The 21,422-nt window shown below is 41.6% G+C and overlaps 1 protein-coding gene across 3 annotated transcripts in view; it reads left to right on the top strand.

Moving 5' to 3' along the window:
- Dnase2b (deoxyribonuclease 2 beta) overlaps window positions 1-12,014 on the top strand; it is a 36,173-nt gene extending 24,159 nt beyond the window's left edge. The window contains exons 1-5 of one of the 3 annotated variants that reach the window (XM_037207190.1): window positions 1,788-3,237; window positions 4,070-4,151; window positions 6,823-6,984; window positions 9,465-9,662; window positions 11,534-12,014. In XM_037207190.1, coding sequence (XP_037063085.1) covers window positions 3,190-3,237; window positions 4,070-4,151; window positions 6,823-6,984; window positions 9,465-9,662; window positions 11,534-11,874 — 831 coding nt within the window. In that variant the 5' untranslated portion in view covers window positions 1,788-3,189 and the 3' untranslated portion in view covers window positions 11,875-12,014. Of the gene's footprint in view, window positions 1-1,787; window positions 3,238-4,069; window positions 4,152-6,822; window positions 6,985-9,464; window positions 9,663-11,533 lie in introns of those variants that run through there. The other 2 variants (XM_037207188.1, XM_037207189.1) reach the window with 2 other exon arrangements.
- Window positions 12,015-21,422: the final 9,408 nt, after the last annotated feature.

Genomic DNA, 21,422 nt, shown 5'->3' with positions numbered 1-21,422 from the left:
CTTTCTTAAAAACAAAGAATAATCCATGACATATGAAGGAACACACAGACCAAACGAAAGCAGCCCGGCAAGGCAATTCTTTTAACAAAAAGGGTGTGCTGGACCCAAACTGGGCTAGCCAGTGTGCTTAGCCAAGATGGCTTCCATCTTTTATCCCTGACTAGACAGCAACCTTGTCTCATCTCATTGATGGGAACTCAACTTTACAATCTGATGCAATTAGTTAATCAGTGCAAAGGGAACCAGGAAGGGTCAGGAAATATAAGTTCTTGTTAAGCTAACTACCTTTGATTAAAAAACAAACAAACAAAATTCTCACAATTTGGCATCAAGTGCAACAGCATCACTGGGCAAGATGTGAAATGATTGCTTACTGAAGCCTTCAGGCTGCCAGATCTCTGCCAACTCACTCAGCACTTACTCTTTTATGCACCTAATAGAAATGGGGTGAGAGCTCTCTCCGGCTGCTGGGCAATGCAGGTCTGTGAGCATCATGCCTTGAGCTGTAGGTTGTTTAAATCATGGTGCTGATGAGTGCTGGTGATTCATGTAAAGGTTCCTCTGGGTCTTCCTTTTAATTAATTATTTTCAAAGCAGTAGGCTGACAGCTAAGGCTTTAGCTTCAGGAGCCCAGAACTGGCTTACCTGAGTGGAGATGAAGCCTACAACCTGGACTTCAGGTAATAAACTGACCAAAGACAGGGATTAGATAAGTAGGTCTGCTGCCTCAGGGTGGCCAGCTCTGCAGTGTCCCAGGTTCCATCGGGTTTACCGTGAGTTCTTTCCAGACACGAGTGACAAGTAAAACCAAGCGGTAACTAACACACAGTTCTGCTCCATGAATGCATTCCCTGACAAGAGCTCGTGGGCGTGCTGAAAATGACTGTTTCTATATTATGGTAGACCCACCCAGTGAATGCATTCCCTGACAATATCTTATGGGCATGTTTAAAACAACTGTTTCTATACTATGGTAGGTTCTTTGCTGGGCTTTTCACCTGTTAATTAATTTGATGCTCACCACAAGACTGCTTTAGCTTCTAGTACTACTGCACAAGTCTACCTGAACATTCACTCAGGAGCTGTCACTGTGGTGGGGCCGGGGTGGTGCTTGTTTTATTCACCAGCCATTAAAAGCAACCTTGAAGCAACATTACACAGCTAAGACGACTGGAGGCTGTTTGAGTACATGCGATGTGCCAAGCACTGTTTCGGGTGTTTTCCAGAGTTCTTTAATCTCAACAACAAGCTTGTTTTGAACAACCAGGCTATTGTGTACAATGAAAACTGACTGAGTGCTTCTGCTCCCCAAGGTGGAGGGAACCTGGAAAAGAACCCATTAGTGAGAAAATAAACCCCAGGAACTCCTGGAACGGAGAAGAGGAAAAGATAACACTGCCAGGCCACTGCCATTCACCTTAGTTGGGGTAGATGACCATTTGATTTTTCGGTGGCAGATTCCATTAGTGACCTTGGGGCATGAAAGGCACTACACCTGCTTAGCAGAACAGAAACAGGAAGAAGGGTCAGGTGTGATTCACACCTGTAATCCTAACACTCAGGAGGATCACTGAGGCAGGAGGATCAGCATGAGTTCAAGGCCCACCTGGGATATACAAGTGACCTCCAGGCTGGTCTGGGTTACAGACTAAAATCGTGCCCACCCTCACCCTAAAACTGAAGGAAGTAAGGAATTAAAGAGTATGTGAGAAGTGAAAGGGACGCTGGGATAGAGCATAAGGATGATGTAAAAGCATCCGATGTTTGAGTAAAACCCACACACGTACAGTGCTTTGAGTGCTGATGTCAGGTTTCCATATCTGATTGGCTCAAAATTAGAAAGCAACAGAGCAAACGGCACGTAGGTGTGACTGGGTGTTCTTTGGAAGACAGAACCATCTGCCCCCATGACTGGGAACTGTCTTCTCTACCCTTTGACCTGGTATTGACCTTCTGATAGTGGGAGGCAAGATCAGACAGCTAATTGAGGATCACCAGTGTCAAGGGGATTGAGTCCAACAGCCTGGGTACATTTGGAGTTGTTCCTATTCTTTTACTTTTGCAAATAAGAACCCTTCAGATTCCTTAATAATCAAACTACACTGCAGTGGCTTGCCCTTCTCTAACTATATCTCCAGCTAGACTAGGGTCAGAGAGTAATACCCTTAGTCCAGCATCCAATAATCAAGACAGCACTTAACATACGGGTTAAAGGAACAGAGCTGGAGCCTGGGAGATGGAGATAGCCCGCAAAGCCAAATGTGGCGAATGCCGGCAACATCAGCATGGGGTAGAGACGAGCAGATCTCTAGGGTTTGATGACAGCCAGCTTAGCTGGATCTGTGACCTCCAGGAGCAGTGGGAGAATCAAAGTAAGATGGAGAAGTAATGGAAGAGCCCCCTAAATCAACTTCCAGCCTTCACACGTACCCGCTCAGTCAAAGGCACTCACATAGACGCACACACATTCTAAGAGAAAGGGCCTCCCTGTAGCCTAGGCTAGTCAGCTAGTCTTGAACTCACGATCCACCTGCCTTACCCTCCTCAATGCTGTAATTGCAGGTATGTGCCACCAGGTCTATCCTGCCTGTTCTGTGATCTTTTCCACTCTTCAGTAGCATCTCTTCCCACAAAGGCTGTAACCAATTTAGACAGAGCTGTCTGTTACACTCCAGGCTGTAATAATAAATATCATCTATTATAAGAGCAAATACCCTCAATAGATCATCCATGTGGTACCTGGAAGGCATACATATGGCCTTGTTACCACAGCCAATGCCAGCTCAGAGTAACTGTCAGTTCTCAGGAGAAGGATAATGCATTACCATTCTGTAGCTGCTGTGGTTGATTATACAAAAAGCAAGCAAGCAAACAAACAAACAAAAAACCAAGGCTAAGTAAACAGCTTACTTTCCTGGAATGCCAAAACAGAGTAATCAAAACTATGCTACTACACATTTTTAAGTGCTTTTGAATTACCTCAAATAAGTAACTTCGAGAGACCCATTATTGACTTTTCTACCTGAGGAAAGAATAGGGATTTTTTTTAAGGAAATGAGTCACTCTCATTGCTTTTATTATGTCACTGAATTTTTTTCAATATCAACATCACTGGTTTCGATCAAAGTCACTGTATCCTGACACAGATGGAATGGAAGCTCCAGAACAAACGTAAGAAGTTCCCAAAACATGACAAAGAGACACCACCAAAACAACAGCTTGCCTCTGACTCAGAAGGTGAGCAACCGCTTTGGAGAATCTCACTAGAAGAAATCCAATATCACACATTAAATTTCACCGCTTTCTCTAAGGAGAAAAATGTCAACGTGGCACTGAGAAATGGTTTGGGGAAAACAGCTCTCATACGAGAGAGGAAGGGGAGCAGGTGACGAAGAGTCCTGATTAAATACAAAGCTGTGTGAAGGCAGGGAGGCACGACACAGGCAGGGGAATGAGATCCCCACAGCCCGCTCCGCACTGTGCCTGTAACATCAGTGGAAAAACCCAGGTGTAATCTCAGGTTGTTCCAACTTCATTTCCTGAGCAAACAATTCCACACTCCTTTATCATACGCTGCTTGCTCAATCAGATGCCTGCTTCCAAAACAACCAAGAAAAATGTAAGTGTCATCTTCACACACAGATCACATGGGACTCCTGTCACATGAGGCTAAAAAAGCTAGGTGGTGGCACATGCCTGTAATCCCAGAGCAGAGGAGGTGGAATCAGGTGGCCCCCTGAGGTTTGCTGACCAGTCAACCTACTCTAGTTGGCTAGTTCTAGGCCAGGAAAAAATGCTCAAGGTTGTTCTTTAGCACACACACACACACACACACACACACACACACACACACACACACTATGCATGCACACATATACACACAAAACCTGTATGAGTGAAAATGGACTTCTCCCGCTCTATCTTGGTATCACAGAATTCATGTTCCTGTGGGTGATTTCTCAAGTGTATTAATGAAAGCTTTGTGCTGTAGGCTGGGTAGCTGATAGAAATAGTGAGAATAGTTGGAAATAGAAGACTTGTGCCATTATAACTCTATGTGTTCCTGCAGAGCAATGAAACAGCCTATCTAATGTACAATGATGGTGTCCCCAAGTCTACGAACTACAGCAGCAAGTACGGGCACACCAAAGGTAAGTAAGTGGTTCTTGGCTTCTCTTGCCTATTGAGAATCAACATTTTCTTAAGTCTTTCATCTTTAGTATCCTCATATTCCACATTAAAAAGACAACTTTCGTTTTTATGGCTTATCCTGACTTACTGAGATATGATTGCTATATAACACTTTACAAAATAATTATATGGCTTGACATGTCAAATCCCTTTTCAGAAATCCCAATTTATTTCTTAAAATTAAAAAAACGTACTTTAAAGTAAGCACTCAATTACTGGTTGTTCAAATACCAGTTATACATACATACATACATACATACATACTTACATACATACAGTCACATATATATTCACATGTATGTATATGTGTGTATATATATCCATATGTATATATACATGGACATACACACACCAGCAAGGATACTTGTATGTGTATATGTATGTGAGAGAGAGAGAAAGACATGTGCATATATACACTTTTCAGTTAGGTTTTATTGGTTTTTTATTTGTTTCATTTTTGCAGGCCAATCAATCTATCACTGAGTTATACACCCAGAGCATTGATAGGATCTCCCCAAGTTGCTCAAGCTAGCCTTGAACTTCTGATCTTTTTATCTGACTGTCCCATGTTGCTAGGATTACAGGCTTATACCCAGCTTATGGAAGTTTACTGAGTTGTAATTTGCATTGAATAAAATTCACTCTATTTAATGTGTAACTCCATTTAAACATTTAAAAAATCCTTAAAGTTGTTTTGTTTTGTTTTGTTTTTGGCTTTTCGAGATAGGGTTTCTCTGTGTAGCTTTGCGCCTTTCCTGGAACTTACTTGGTAGTCCAGGCTGGCCTCAAACTCACAGAGATCCTCCTGCCTCAGCCTCTTGAGTGCTGGGATTAAAGGCGTGTGCCACCACTGCCTGGCAAAGTTTTTCTTAATAGTAACTTAATATATGCTTTGTTACATATTGTTACTTGATACAGGAATTCTTAACATAGTAGTCTTTGTTATTTTCCACTTACAAACTATGCATAAGTATATGTGTCATAGAAAAATTTTAAATGTAGATAAACAAAAACTTGTAATCCTAATACTCAGTAGATTATAAAACTATTATAATTATTATTTTTCCAACTCATTTTAACTTACTATATCTCAAATAACTTCTACAGCAATAAGTATTCTTCAGAATGTTCCAAACCCAAATATCTTCAGAGGAAGCCACATAAGGTCAGCAGGTGACATGGGGCTGAGCTAGCAGGAGACTGGAGAGTACTTACAATGTCTAACAAGGACACCATTACCCTGAATTTTATGGATGCAATTATTCAGGAGATGAAAAAAATTAGTATTTTAGAAAATATTTTGAAATTTAATGGATGGCAGGAAATAAATTCAGGTTTAATACTATACAGCAAAACTAATATATCACTGAGGTGCGTCTGGGCCTAGGGCAGCTAATTTTCAATGTCTGATTAAGAACATAGTGTAATTCCAGGCACAGTCACAATCACAGTAACTCCAGCACTGAAAAGACTGAGACAGCAGCACTGCCGTGAGTACGGGGCCAGCCTGGGATAGACTATGAGGCCAGCCTGGGCTACCACGTGAGGCTCTGTCTACTCCCTATACCCCCCCAAACATAAATCATTTGTAATGCCCATCAAACATTGTGACATTGAGAGCTTGTGATCCCATTGCTGCCCTTATGATAGCCTTGTTACCATGGAACCCAGTGGCATTTGGAAGATGCCATGCTTTCCATCCTCACCCCCAGTGGCCTCTGAGCCTTCCTTTTCTGACCTGTTGTTTGCATCGAGGATTGGGGGAAACAAAAGAGAGTTTAATGTGAAGTTGGGGCTTCATTTGACCCACAGGCACACTGACACCCAGGAGGCTAATACCAAGGTCATGAGACCTGTTAGGCAACAGAACCTCCAACAGTTTCCACCAAGGTATACTTTCTTCTCAAGCGGCACTCTTTGCAAAAGCAAGTCAGCGGGCATCTGAATGCCTTTGCTGGCATGTTCTTATGTGGCCTGGAAGCTCTGGTTAGCCCACCACATGTTTATAAACATGGCAAGTGTTTTGGACAAGGGCCTTTCTGCCATGTCACAACCTGCCTTTGTGGCTTTCATTTTAGTAGGCTCTTGAGACTTTTAAAAACATGCTCAACAAGGATGCTTTTGCATGCCCACCTGCATTTTCTTTGTCTCTTTTAAATCAGATCTGTAGAAATTGGGTGAGCCTTCTCCAACAAATGAGCAGCTGCCTCTTAAAGCCAAGTGCTGCCAGCACCCTCCTCGGTTTGCTATTGTCTCTTAGCTGCTCTTAGCAGCTCTTTGAAGACAACTTAGAGACTCACCAGTGAAGGCTTCAGCTAGAGCTTGCCAGGGGACTTTATGTTTAACGAGATCAAATTCCAGTTCAGCGAAATTGCCCAACTAGTTTCAATATGGAATTACTCCTACATCTTCACAAAGTGTCTTCCCTGGCTCCCCTTTTCAGTAAGGGTATACCATGATATGTACCTGAGTTGTTACTGAAATTCTTCAAAAATGAGCAGTAGTTCTCAAGAGCCTAAGAAAACACTAACCTAAAGTGTAAGTAGGCTTCAATATTGTAGTTTTAAAATGTATTTAGAGAGGAGATCTGTTTTCTAACTTTTCCAAATCACATGTGTCTTTCTTTGGTAGGTCTACTAGTATGGAACAGAATCCAGGGGTTCTGGCTGATTCATTCTGTTCCTAGGTTTCCTCCATTTCCAGAAGATGGCTATGAATACCCATCCTCGGGGAGACGATATGGACAAAGTGGCATCTGCATAACTTTCAAATACAGCCAGTATGAAGTCATAGGTAACACCGGAGCGTATGTAAAGGGGTAGTATGCTGAAGGAGGAAGTGTGACACTTCATCTGTTGATTATTCATAGACCTTCTGGTTCCTAGAGTCCCCCCTACTGTCTCTGCTGTGGTGAGACCTTGGGCAGGGTCCCTCCCAGCCTCAGTTCCTGGTCTGTAAATGACATTATTGAACTCAAACAGGGGTAATAATTTCAAATTAATTTTGGGGCCAGATAAGTAATAAAAAAAAAATGGATGAAGCAGACAGATGCTACATGAGTACTTGGGAAAAGGACAAACTTGGGTGTCGACTTTCCCTTGGTTGCCTTCAGAGACCTCAGTGTCAACATAAATATACAGAAACACAAGACTACTGATTAGAGATGTCTGTACTTTACATGAGGAACTAGAAACTGTGTCTACGTGTGTATGTGCATGTATGTGTGTAAGAGACAAACCTTTGTTTTTAAATATAGACTCAATGTTAGTTTTTTTTTAATTCTTCAGACCAAATGCTGCCTCCATACTGCCAACATCATACCTCAGCAGCAGATAATGTCTTCTAAGATCTCATGCCCAAATAGCCCAAAATACTTCTATTTGACAAAATATTGTGTGGAATTAAGAAAAGATGTAGTGTGTTCCACCTTCAGGTACAGGAAGCTTAGAAAATGTTTCTCACCGGATTTTCACCATAAGCCCTGTATTAGTCTAGACCAATGTCTTAATCTTCCTAATACTACAACCCTTTAATACAGTTCCTCATATTGTGGTGATCCCAAACATAAAACCTTTTGTTTTGTTTTGTGTTTTGTTTTTCTAGACAGAGTTTCTCTGTGTAGCTTTGGTGTCTGTTCTGGATCTCACTCTGTAGACCAGGCTGGCCTCAAACTCCCAGGGATCCACCTAGCTCTGCCTCCTGAGTGCTGGGATTAAAGGTCTGTGCCACCACCACCCGGCATTTTTGTTGCCACTTCATAACTGTAATTTTGCTACTGTTATGAATTATAATGTCAAAATATATGCAGGATATCTGATATGCAACCCCTCTGAAAGGGTCATTTGAGATCCAAGGGTTGAGAACCACTGGTCTAGACTCTAGACTAAACTCTAGAGAAACAGAAATGTTAGAATGAATATCTATCTATATGAGATTTAGTAGAGTGACTTATAGCTAGTCCAACGTTGGCTGTCTACCAGTGGGAAATCTAAGGATCCAGTAGTTATTCAGACCATGAGGCTTGATGTCTCAGCTGATCTTCATTATATGCCTGAGCCCAAAAGAAGTAACCTCTAACTTCAGTGAAAGGTTAAACTTGACATTGAGAGTGAAGGCAAGCAGGCAAAGAACAAAAGCTTCCTTCTTTCATGTTCTTCATGTAGGTTGCCACCAGAAGGTGTGGCCCAGATTAAAGGTAGATCTTCCCACCTCAAAAAGATTCAAATTAAAGGTGGGTGTTCCCACTTCAAATGACTTGATTAAGAAAAATCCCTCAAGGTGTACACATCCACTTGGGGTCTCATTGACTGCAGCTGTAGTCAAGTTGACAATCAAGAACAACCATCATGTCCCTCATCTAACTAGCTGAAGTCATATGTTAGAGTGCTGAACTCTACAGAGATGAGACATACAATGAGCTGATTTTCCTTCAAATGAATGTTTGGCACTAGGAGTTCTTTACTTTTATTTATGCACACAGAGGAAAAAAGCATGTGGCCTCCAGGGCAGGGTTATATAAGAATGAATTTCAACTCCACATCTACAAGCTTTATAGGTGTATGGCACAGAGTCTCAGTAAATTCATCTCAAAAATGAGGATGATGATAACAATAGAATTTACTGAATAAGTAGATAAGTTAGATAATTATTAGGTTAATTAGAATTTACCTAATGATTAGATTAGGAAAATATAAAACTCAGTTTGGGAAGAGGGTTTGGATAAACAGATTGCCAGAACCTGAGTTTGAATCCCCAAAATTCACATAAAACCAAGCATAGTGGCAGTGCATCTGTAACCCCAACACTCCAACCACAAGAACGGAAGTAAGACAGGAAAATCTCCAGAGGCTCATGGGCCAAAGAGCCTCGGGTATGCGGTGGCAAACAGCAGAGAGACCACGCCTTAAATGAGGTAAAATGCAAGAACTGACATGAGGTTGTCCTCTGACTGCCACATGTGTGCCATGGCGGGCACAGGCACATATGCACACACATCATAGATACATACAAACATTATACCCCCCACCCCCAAGAAGATTAAAAATACATAAAACCATAAAACATATATGGAAAGTAGGACTGTTCAGTAGGCTTTAATTACTTTAACCACAAGGCTTCATTTGAAGACTGTTACTCTAAACAGGTGAGGAGGAGTGCCCACACTTGGGGAATTTTTTGTTTCTGTATTTTAATCGACACAAAAATCCAGAACATGGTAAGTATTTCCATTCGTGCTTAAGTTCTCGACTTTTCCTTGTTGTCTCTTGATTTAGACTCTCAGCTCTTGGTCTCCCAACCAAACATCTACAGCTGCTCCATCCCAAACACCTTCCACCAGGAACTCATCCACATGCCCCAGCTGTGTGCCAAGTCCAGCTCCTTAAAGATCCGTGGCCGGCACCTCACCGTGCTTCAGTCAGCCCAGGGACAGAACTTCTTCCATTTTGTGAAATCCAATTCTTATACTGATGGTATGAGAAGCTATCACCATGTTAGTAGGAATTGTGTGGATTGCTTAGAGAAAACACTCTGGTTATTCAGGACAGAGAAGGGGAGAGGAGTCGGGAAGCTAGAAGAAAAAGGAAGAGAGACTTCCGGCATCCGCTCGTGTTTTCTTGTTCTGTATGAATGGTAGCAGTTGCTGGTTCAACCACAGAAGCACCTCAAACACACAGAGCTGGGGCTCTAGAAACTCAGTCTCGGCTGGGCAGAGAGCCACAGCTATTTCCAGCATCTGCCAGACAGTTGCTCCGAGCCCTCCATGTTCTTAAGCCCTTTCTTTATACAGCCCTTCCCTCTCTCCCCTGGTGAGAACGAAGAACACGAGGGAGCAGTCACTTAAGTTCCGTACCCCCCTTAGCTGTCTTTATGCTTTTGTACCTGGGGTTGTATACATTCCAGCAGCCCCCTGACTCTCTCTGCAACCCACTCTAGCCTCAGAATACCTTGCTATTTTTTTCTTCTGTATCTGTTCTGTCTTTCAAACCTCCCGCCCTCACAGGCTCTTTCTTTGTATCACACAGGCTTATTTAAAAACCATCCCTCAAGTCTAAACTGCCCATCTCTCTGGTTTCCCTTTTTCCACCCAAATTTCTTTTGGAACAACCTCAGAGCCTTCAGCACCTTGATTCTCTTCCCTTTGAGTCTTGCTTGTCTATAACAATCTCTCCCAGCCATGAATGCTTACATAACTTTTGTGGTCCACCATGCTTTTTGCTCTCTTGCTTCGTTTATACATTACAAGGAATTTACTGAATACCTACAGCCTGTGTCAGACTCTGGACGTACAGAAACTAAAGGGACAGGAAAAGTCATTGTCAGCCATGGTGCTGATGAAAACTTTCCCTTCCTGAAACACTCTCCTTCACTGATTTTGGGAGCATAGCCTCTTGGTGTTCCTTCTGGTGTATTGAAGTCCCTTGTGCCAGACCTGCCTCCTTAGGAGATGAGATTGCTATATGGTTTTCTATCCTTCCTTATATTACTCTATGTACCATGTAACACAATTCCAGAAAGACTTTGGATGATTTCCAAGGCTGGGATTTCTGCCCCTGACTTCTACACTAACAGATGTACTCAACGGTGAATGGGCTATTTCCACCAGGAGTTGGTAGAGGTATACCAAGTACAATGTGCCAGATTGGTCATGCCATTATCCTCAACATACCCACTCTTTCCTTCACATTCCACACAGTTTCCAGGACATTCCAGATTCCTTCTTTCCCGTTCTTCCAACAAGCCACCAAATCCAACCAGTTTCAGGTCCTTAATAGCTTTCAATTTTATCATATCCTCTCCAACTGTCTTGTCATCATGGTCCACACAGGTGTTTTTGCCACAGCTATTGTGAAAAGCTGATGTTTCCTACATCTTCTGAAATCCACCCTTCCAAGTTCATCCTGGACGGTACCTCTCAAATTGACATTTATGACCATACATTAGTTTCTCTACACTAACATTTTTATAAAAATTCTCTCACTGACTTAAAAAATTCAGTCATAGTAGTATGGCTTACAAAAATCCTTGAAATTGCCTCTAATTCTCCATCTTATTATTTCTAGAAGTCTTTTTATGGCTAAAACATTTGTCTATTGCTTTCTTTGTGTGAGAGAGAATGCATATGCAGACTCCAACATCTTTACAATAACTTTATAATAACTTTTGTTTGAACATTGCTTTAGGATTTAGAAAATACTTTCTCATCCACTATGTTATAATGTGGTCATGCTATTACTTTTGTCAAATGTATAGAGCAAGAATAAATGGAGGCTTCTACTCCCTAGGGACTTTTCAGGGATTATCTGGTGATCTCATTCACTGTTTCTCTCCTCCTGGCCCCTAGACATCTTTACAGCCTGGATGGCTCAACAGTTGAAGACAGATTTGCTAGCAGAAACCTGGCAGCGAAAGGGACATGCGCTTCCTTCAAACTGTTCCCTTCCTTACCATGTCTACAACATCAAGGCCATTAAGCTGTATCACCGACCTTACTTCAGTTCTTACCATGACCATTCCAAATGGTGCGTTTCCACCCAGGGCTCCAAATATCGCTGGACCTGTATTGGAGACCTAAACCGGGACCCACGCCAAGCCTTCAGAAGTGGAGGATTCATCTGTACCCACAATCAGGAAATTTACTATGCATTTCATAGATTATTAGTCCATTATGAGCCATGTGACTAAGCTTGGGGAAAAGACATATGCACTGTCCTTGAAAGCACTGGAAATGGAACTTCTTGCCTTGGATCCATTCTCCAGATGTTAAAAACTTCTGGGTATACACAACATAGCATCCAATAAAACACTTTAAAAACTGTAATGGGTCCACATTTACCATTCTGTTTTAATCAGTAGAAATTTGTTTTTGTATTTATGGAATTAGAAACCCAAATAATGATAATGATGGAACAAAAGAAAATACTCTCTCCAGTTTGGTCATCTTCATTGGCCTGTCTTGTAGATTACATCTGATCTCTTTCACAAACCTCTCCTGACTGTCCTAGTTAAGGAAAACAAAAGCGCTCTCTGTCTCTCTGTCTTTGTCTGTCTGTCTCTCTCTCTCTGTCTTTGTCTGTCTGTCTGTCTCTCTCCTCTTTTATACTGTTTGCTCCTATGGTCCTATCCCCCAAAGCTCCTCCTCTGCGCTGGTTTAGGTCTAACCTTGCCTCTTTTGCACATGCTTCTTTCTACTCACATCATCTTGAGCTGCTCACTTGAATTCTCCGTGCTATTTTTGATTCAGTTTAAAACAGGGAGATCATATCTAAGCATATTCAGATTCCTAGTACAGAGCTTGGCATATAACAAGGAAATCGCTGGAGGAAGCCAAGTCTATAATCCCAGCTATTTAGGAGACTGAGGCAGAACTGTTGATCACAAGTTCAAGGCCAGTTTAGGATACAAAGTAAATTCAGGCTAGCCTGGGCAACTTAGTGAGAACTTATCTGACAAAAAAAATTCAAGAATGTCTGGAAGGTAGCTCAGTGGTAGGGCCTTTGCAGAACACATGAAAGGCCCTGAGATTCCCCCTCCACTTCTGCTATAATACAGTTTAGGGTGTAAAATGATGGGGAATTTCAAATTTGATCTCCACCCAATAAAATAGAACACAAAGAAGTTTTGTGAATGATTTTGAGAAAAAAATAGGTAAAGAAATAGAATGAAAACAATGTAAGTATAAACCCATGAATCTGAAGGAAATAAATGTAGAGGAAGAAGCAAAAATCAAGGGTAGTCATCTTCATTTCAGTGTTTCTTGTTCTGGAGTTCTCACCATGAAATGTGCGATATACAAAAGGACAATGAAATCGGAAGACTTAGTTACTTAATAAAGTGTGAGATGTGGGTTCCAAGTTCAAAAGCTTAGAACCGAGCAAAAGTGGCTTCGAGTCACACGGTGGCTGCTCAGCACTTGCTGACGGCACAGCGTGGTGCCGTCCACACGCACTATACCCTGCCTTCCTTGATCTTTATAGCAGTTCTTTTCAGCAATAACCTCCATTGCTCTCACTTTCCTGACAAGTCAATGGAGGTTTGCAGAACTGTTCAGCACTGAAGTTGTGCTCTTAACTGAGATTCCAGAAGACAATAAAGGAAGGAAGTGAATAAATACCGGATATCTTGATATCTCAATGTGAACCAAAGTCTGTAGGACCTACTGGTCCAATGAGAGGCCATGAAAAAGTTACTTGTCTTCTTGTCAAAAACAAGTACAAGAGACGGGTTTTTAGGATGCTGTCTACCTACTTGGGAATATTAAAGGGCTTGGGGAAGAATATTTTGGTCTCACAGCAAAGACCTGAGTACAAATAATCTCTATGAAATGGGATTGTTAATGGAAAATTTAAAAGTGCAAGATGACGACTCACAGATGGAGAGGGGCAAAACTTGATCCAATTATACAAAGAATAAATAAAATATAAAAGGAAGACTAAAATGGAGCGATTCTACTGAGCTAAAAATATACACTAGGTTGAATTATCTCCCAACACGAAACTCCAGATAGTCTAGAAAATGACACATCCCATGCTCACAAATGTAAATAAATAAAATTAGGAAGGTAAAACAAAGTCAGATTATACAGAAGTAAGAGTGTAGAAGCAGAAGAAAAAAAGGAGGTGCTGGCCCACTGCAGACACACACCTGAAAAGCACGGCTTCTGATGATGGAGAGATGGAAATACTTAACCTCCCTTAAGGAAGGGAAGAAAGAGAGAAAGTAGCAGCCTTATTTCTCAGCCTACTTTCTTATAGCACCCAGGGCCACCAGCCCAGGGGTGGCCCGACTGAGTGAACGGAGTCCTCTCACAGCAGTCACCAATGAAGAAAATTTCCTACAGGCTTGCCTACAGCCCAGTGAAGGCAGTCTCTTAGTTGAGGCTCCTCCTCGCCAATGACACTGGCCTGTGTCGTCAAGCTGATGTAAAACTGCCCAGCACAACAAGGTCCTTGCTTATTTCACGGAGACAACCTTTACCTATGTATAGAAGCAACAATGGCAGAGTTTGGTAGCAAGCCTTTTCAACAGAAATAATAATTGAGGCGTGGATTATGATGCTCACAGTGTCCCAGTTACAAGCACTTTACATGCCGACATAGAATGTGGATTAAAGAGGAAATAAGCTTGAGAATGTAGCATAGGATGGGAAAGTTTTCACAACAAGCAGTGGAAAGAAATTGGTGGGATGAGATAAAACCAAGAAGTTATGTTAGGACTTCAAATATTCATTCAGACATTTGTTGAAGTTTTTATTCAGCTAAAAGAATTATTGCCTTTTGGCTTAATACACTGACAATTTCAACTCCCAAGGAATAGATGTACTAGCTAGAGGAAATCCCAGCTCTGAATCTGACTCACGAAAACAAAGACTCTTTTGGTGAAATAAAAATAATGATATCTGAATGGTCATTAGGAAAGCGATGTTGAATAGACTCCAGGTTCATAAGATCTGAGATAGAGCCACAAAAGGAAATACCGCTCAGTGGAAGGAGATGCTCAAAGGGAATCTGGCTCAGGATGTTAGGATGAAACAGTGACTGAACGAGTTCTCTACTAGGAAGAGAGAGTGACTGCCGAGAAAGCAGCTGTACAGCTGCCGTTTTACAAGCTCGCTTATGACTTGAGTGACCTGAATAGCTACTGTTCACAAAAAAAGAGCTATGATGAAAAAATATTTTATGGGGCTGGGGAGATGGCTCAGTAGGTAAACGCACTTGCTCATGTCAAAGCTGCACACAGTGGTGGGTGTCTATAATCACAGCAGTCCTATGATGAGATGATGAGATGGAGGCAGACAATAGAATGTTTCTGAAGCTTGCAGGCTGGCTAGCCTGGGCAGAGTTGTCAATGAGGGAAACCCTGCCTCACACCAAGTAGAAGGATACCAGAGGTTGTCCTCTGACCTCCACACTGGTGCCATGTCAGGAATACACGCCCACACACAAACACATATATACACAACATACATGTACAAAAATAAATATCTAGAAATACTTTATATTTTTAGCAGAAAATAACAGTTATGAAATATGGATGCTAAAAAAAATCTTTGTCTTTTCTTTCCAGTAAAGTAGATGATATTTGAGTAAAGATGTAAAAAAATGATCAGAAATTATTGAGTCAAGATTGCTGCAAAGCAACTTCAAGACAACACAGATCTTTACAATTAGGTTACATTCCCAGATCAATAAATGAAAGAAAGGACTTCTAGAAGAGCAATGCTCTTTGAGGAGACACAGAATATAGATAAACAACATCTGAACTTTTTTATTTTTTTCTTTATTAAGAAAATTTTTTATTACCTACCAACCACAGCTTCCACCTTTCTTACCTCCTCCTGTTCCCCCCAACCCGCCCTCATCCCCTCCTCCAAAAAGGTAAGGCCTCCCATGGGGAGTCATCAAGCCTGGTACATTCAGTTGAGGCAGGTCCAAGCCTCTCCCCCCCTGCATAAAGGCTGTATGAGGTGTCCCACCATAGGTAATGGGCTCCAAAAAGCCAGCTTTAAGCTGGCTAGAAGGTATGTCTTAAGTATGTTCCACAGCTTGAATCTTCAGCAGATCTTTAAGAACAAGATTCTAAAGTATGTAGAAAACTATCATCTAGATAGCCTACAGCTTGTCTATGAATAAGGTATCTCAGAGGTGATGGAGAAGGAACACACAGACTCACATGTACTAGGTAAGTACTCCACCTCTGAACTGTATTCAAATCCTGAACCAGACATCTCTGGATACCTCTTCCCCATCTATGACAAGAGGTGTAAGTCTGGTGTGCTATAAAATTGTCAGAGATATAGTGTCCTTGGATAACAACCAAACAAGAGCCTTTTTTGGTATCTTTACGGTCAACAAAACACTGAGTGAATGGGGAGCACAGCTCAATGAACTCACACATTATTCAGAGGGTAGTAATAGTGGGATTCTGTCAACTTGAAAAGAGTCCAAACACTTCTCCAACTGAATCCACTTGGTATATTCTGTCTCAGGAACTCTAATGTGCAGACACGAAGGCAAACAGCCTCTGCTCTGCTCTGCAGGGGTCTGATAGTTTACCCTGTCCTTTGGATGTTTTTAACTAAGTGCTAAGTTTAAATCTTAAGTGACCCCCCCACAAATGCTCATGTGTTAAAGGTGTCATTCCCAGAATAGGAGTCCTGGCAGGAACTTCTCAGAGGTTTGGCCTAGAGTTCTTCACATCATTTCAACCATGTTCCGAAGGTGACTATGGCATCTCATTCTCCTCTGTCTGTCTGTCTGTCTGTCTGTCTGTCTGTCTCTCTCTCTCTCTCTCTCTCTCTCTCTCTCTCTCTCTCTCTCACACACACACACACACACACACAAAAAAAAAAAAAAAAAAAAAACACACACAACACACACACACACACACACACACACACACACATTCTGGCCACAAGGTGAATAATTTTGTTCTGCAATATGCCCCTATCAAGATATGCATGGCCACAGGATCAAAAGCTGTGAGACCAATGGGTCATTTACCTGAACTCCCAAAACTGTGAGCCAGAATAAGCCTGTTTTCTCAGGTATCTGTTATAATAGAGGAGAGCTGACACAATGATTTGGGTGAGCATTTCAAAACACTTTGATTCCCCTGACAAATGGAAAAGAGGAAGAACAGATCCTGAAGAGATAATGACATTGGCTTCCCATGAGATCCCATGCTTGGAGTGGCTTAAATCAAATAACACTAAATATGTTAAGGGTAGATGTAATATTCTCTCTCTACGTCAAAATAGAACACAGTGATCGCCAGAGAGATACAGGGCAAAGAGACATGTAACGTAGCTGCAATAATACAGAAAATGGCATAGAGGCTCTGGCAGAGATGTCAGCAGGACTGAACAAGGTGAAAGGCTGGAGAAAATAAACAGAAAGAAGAGGCCATCACAAGGAACAGCCAACTCTCTCCTATGTTGGTGATCTAAGTGTAGCTTCTACAAGAAGGATAGAAAACACAAGGAAAGTGTGGGAAAACTGTTAAGAACAGCCAGCTCCTAGCATGATAGAAAGAACAAAGGGAAGAGATGAAAAGGTTTGTTTCCAAGTGGTCTCCCATGGACAAGATAGGGATCTTCCACTGTGTAAGACTGATGGAATGGAGTCTACTCTTGCTCAATATATTGTCTAGAAGCTGAGATGAAGAACTGGAAAGGTTAGAAAAGTGTACTTCAAACAAAGTGCAAAAAACAATTGTGTTGTGTAAACCTCTTACAATAGCTATCAACTCTAAGTCTAACCTTGGCTTTTCCCCAGGCATTCTTCCCATCTAGTCACCACATGTCATCTACCTTCCTTCTTCCTGTAGTTCCAACATTTAACACCTGCCCCCAAGTCATAACTGGCTTTTGTAGTTGTCTAAATATTTTCTTCCAGATGTGCAAGCACTTAGCTGGGCCTTTCTCCTCATTAAAGTCTTTGATATTAAAATGAATTTGTGTCAATGATCTAACTATTGAAATGGGTGTTAATATAGGTAGCCTCTCTCTTTTTATACCTAATGTTTGCTTCATAAAGCTGACTACCCCAGTATTAGGTACATGTACATTTGCAATTATTGTAACTTCTTGGTGAATTTATCCCTTAATCATTATATGATGACCTTTTCTGTCTCTTCCTACAGTTTTGGCCACATCTATCTCAGTGTACCGGCTGTTGCTCATTTGGTTGTCATTTTAATGGAATAGCATTTTTAATTCCTTCACTTTCAGTCTGCATGCCTTCATCCACAAAATGAGACAACAAATGACCGCCGTGACAAAGTCCATGACGTAAGGAAGTGAATCTCTGGCTGAACGATTGATTTAAACTAAACAATGTTCCTCTGGATCTACAAAAGTTCATTTTCTACTTTACTCCATTTTAGGAGACTCTGAAAGTCAATCCTGACATGAGAGAGAGAGAGAGAGAGAGAGAGAGAGAGAGAGAGAGAGAGAGAGAGAGATCCCCTGCCCCCCCCCCAAAAAAAACAAAAGGAATAAGACAAGCTCAACATGCAAAACATATAAATAAAAATGACCAGCTTAGCTGAGCGGTGGTGGTACATGCCTTTAATCCCAGCACTCAGGAAGCAGAGCCAGACAGATCTCTGTGAGTTTGAGGCCAGCCTGGTCTATAGAGTGAGATCTAGGACAGGCACCAAAACAACACAGAAACTCTGTCTAAAAAAAAAATCCCATGCTAAGAACCCTAGCTATGGCAAGTATTCAAGAAATATTTGCTTCTATCCCATAAAGCTCATTGAACACTGGCAAAGTATCGCTAAGCCTGTGTGTAGTAGTAGGGTAGCACTTTGTTCAGATTCCTTTGCTAACCATGTCCCAAAGGTGCTGACTGATCACACTGGACCAGAAAAGATGTCCTGTATGCAAACATACAGCTCCTTTGACCTACATAATGAAGCCTTGTTAGAATCGTGTTCTACCCAGGCCATTGGGCATCTCTTGGTGTAGGCAGACCCAGCCACGTAAAAATTATTCTTATCCATCCTGCCAGCACTTATATGAATACAGTTCTTCCTAATTAATCTCTTTCAACGCAGATGTATCCAGACCTGTTAGTGAAGGTCTAGAATATCAGCTACTCTAGAGACTGAGGCAGGAAGATCATGAGTTCAAGGCCAGAGTGGGATGCAGGGTGGGTTCCAGTCCAGCCTTGGCAGCTTACTGAGACTCTGTCTCAGAATAAAAAATAAAAAGAGGCTAGGAATGCAGCTTAGTGTTATAGTGCTTGCCTAGAATGTACAAGGCCTTGAGTTTAATCCCCAGCACTGCAAAAATAAATAAATAAATAAATACATATATATCATATGCAAATTTATTTATTTGAATGATGTTTCATTCAAATAAATTTATTTGAGTGATGTTTCACTCATTCTTTGAATATTTAAACATCATTCAAATAAATAAATATCATTCAAAATAAATATGTACATATATATGTCTGTATAGATATGTATATATATATACACACACACACACATATATATACATGTAGCCAAATGAATGCTGCTTCTTCAGTTGGTCATTTTAAACCTACCCTTTCCCCTCTTCCTTCCGCCTTTACAGCCACCTCTCTGTATAAAATGCTTTCAGAAGCCACACACCAGCTGAACGGTGACATTGCCCCACCTTTCTGTCACGCTGACCCATGTCCTGTGCCTCTGCCAAGCGCCCTTCAGAGCAGCAGCATGACTGCCTGCTTTAGGCTGTCATGGGCAGAGAACCAGATGGACTGACTATCTCTAACCCCACTTCCTCTTCCTCGTTAACTGGCTCCTGCCTTCCTCTTTCCACACGGCCCTTTCTAACACGACTTGATTCTGTTGCTGTTGTGGCTTGCCCATATTTTTTTCAAGCTCTTTGAATGAAACATTAAATATATATGTGCTACTTGAACCAATTAAAAGTGCTACCCATGAGACCCCAGATGAATTTGGGAGAGATCATGGCACAGTGTAACACTTTTGGAACCACCCAAGCTTGTTGGCAAGCTTGACTCCGATGACCCTGAGCAATTACTCGCTGTGTGACCTTGAACAAATTACTTCACCTCTATGCCAGTTTCCAAATGGAAAAGCAAGCATGTTCAGAAAAGGGATGAGGTAATTAAGTAAAACAGTTCAGGGCTTCACATTTAATGTCTTTCCCCATCTTCCATTTTCAACTGCAAGAAAACAATCAATATGAACTATACTAATTAATCATATTAATGCAGAGGTTCAGGGGAGCCAATTCCCTCTCTGAGCTGCATTTTAACTACCAAGTGCATGAAGAAGTCTGTCTAGCAGACTGCCTTAAATAGAATAAGTTATTGCAAATGCTATTTGAATTGCCCCTCCCCCTTTGCACACGGATGGTGTTTTCTCAATAACGAATAAAGAAAATCCAGTTAGTTCTACTTTACCTCACACTGGAAGAATCAAGTATAGAGGATGCCAATTAGGCCACATTTGTAAATCTTACAATTATCCATAGAAGTCTCTCAAATGCCTTCAGCGTGCATGTTCCCAACATGGTATTAGCAACCCGACTAAAGGACAAGGCTGCAATTATTTGCAAAGCAAACAGGCATGCGGCTGTGAAAGCAAGGGGAGCCTTCGGTTCCAGGATTGCCATTTCCCAGCTACGGGAGATTTTCTTAAATCCTCAAGGACATGAATTCATATCGGTAAAATGAAGACAATTAAGGAAAGACAATGCATATGAAGTTCTACAAACAGGTACTCAAAGTGTGTGAAATCCTCCCCTTCTGTGGGAAAAGTTAGCTGGATCAAAGTGTGTACTCTGACCTGGGTTGCTAAGCTACACCATCTCAGGTACACAGGGTGTTTGAGTACAGAGGGACTTTGTATCTGCATGTCAGGTAGGCAGGTGATGTTCAACAAATATCTGGTAGTTTGTTTTGGCTTTCACAGAAGTACTTTGTGTACTCAGTACCAAGCCTAAGGTCATCTTCCTAACCTTTGCAGGTAGGGAAGCTCCTGATTGGCTGGGTCTCCAGCATCCTAATCAAATTTCAAGATCCCACCTCAATCAGTAGTGTTTTTCTTCACTTGCTGTGGTACAGAGCTCTCCACAGAAAGCAAACTGTTTGAAGCATTTAGGTAAAGCTTTCATTCTGCCCATCCATGGCTGTATTTGAGACAGAATTGAAGGAAGAGGGCTCATTCAATGATTGTCATAAATTGGCCTCAGTACCCTAATGATGTATCTAAACATAATCTGAAAATTGATCTGTGTCTCTTTTCTGTTTTGAGCAAGAAGATTAGAATAATCTTTAGGGGCAACTGACTCATGGAGAAAGGGAAGTTTTGTACTTTGGAGACAGAGCTGGTCTAACCAAATGGTTGAAGTATGTTTTAGGGGCAGGGGTTGAGAGTCACACCAAATCAGGAAAATAAAAAGACCATCTGTATTTTTTAGGACTTATTTTATTTTTATTTGTGTGTGTGTGTGTGTGTGTGTGTGTGTGTGTGTGTGTGTGTGTGTGTGTATACACATGCATGTGAAGGTTCCCTCGGAGGCCAGAGGAGGGTGTTCTATCCACTGGGGCTAGAGTTACAGCTCCTCAAGAGTTGCCTAATGTGGGTGCTGGGAACCACCCTCAAATCCTCCAGGACGGTAGCCTGTGCTATGAACCGCTGAGCCATCTCTCCAGTCCCCTCAACTCCGATTCTAACATAACTTTAAAATTGTTTTTAAATTTGCAGTC

Source organism: Peromyscus leucopus, chromosome 6 (assembly GCF_004664715.2).
Source record: "Peromyscus leucopus breed LL Stock chromosome 6, UCI_PerLeu_2.1, whole genome shotgun sequence".
In the NCBI taxonomy this organism is placed as follows: domain Eukaryota; kingdom Metazoa; phylum Chordata; class Mammalia; order Rodentia; family Cricetidae; genus Peromyscus; species Peromyscus leucopus.
This window is presented reverse-complemented; position numbering and strand designations above follow the sequence as displayed.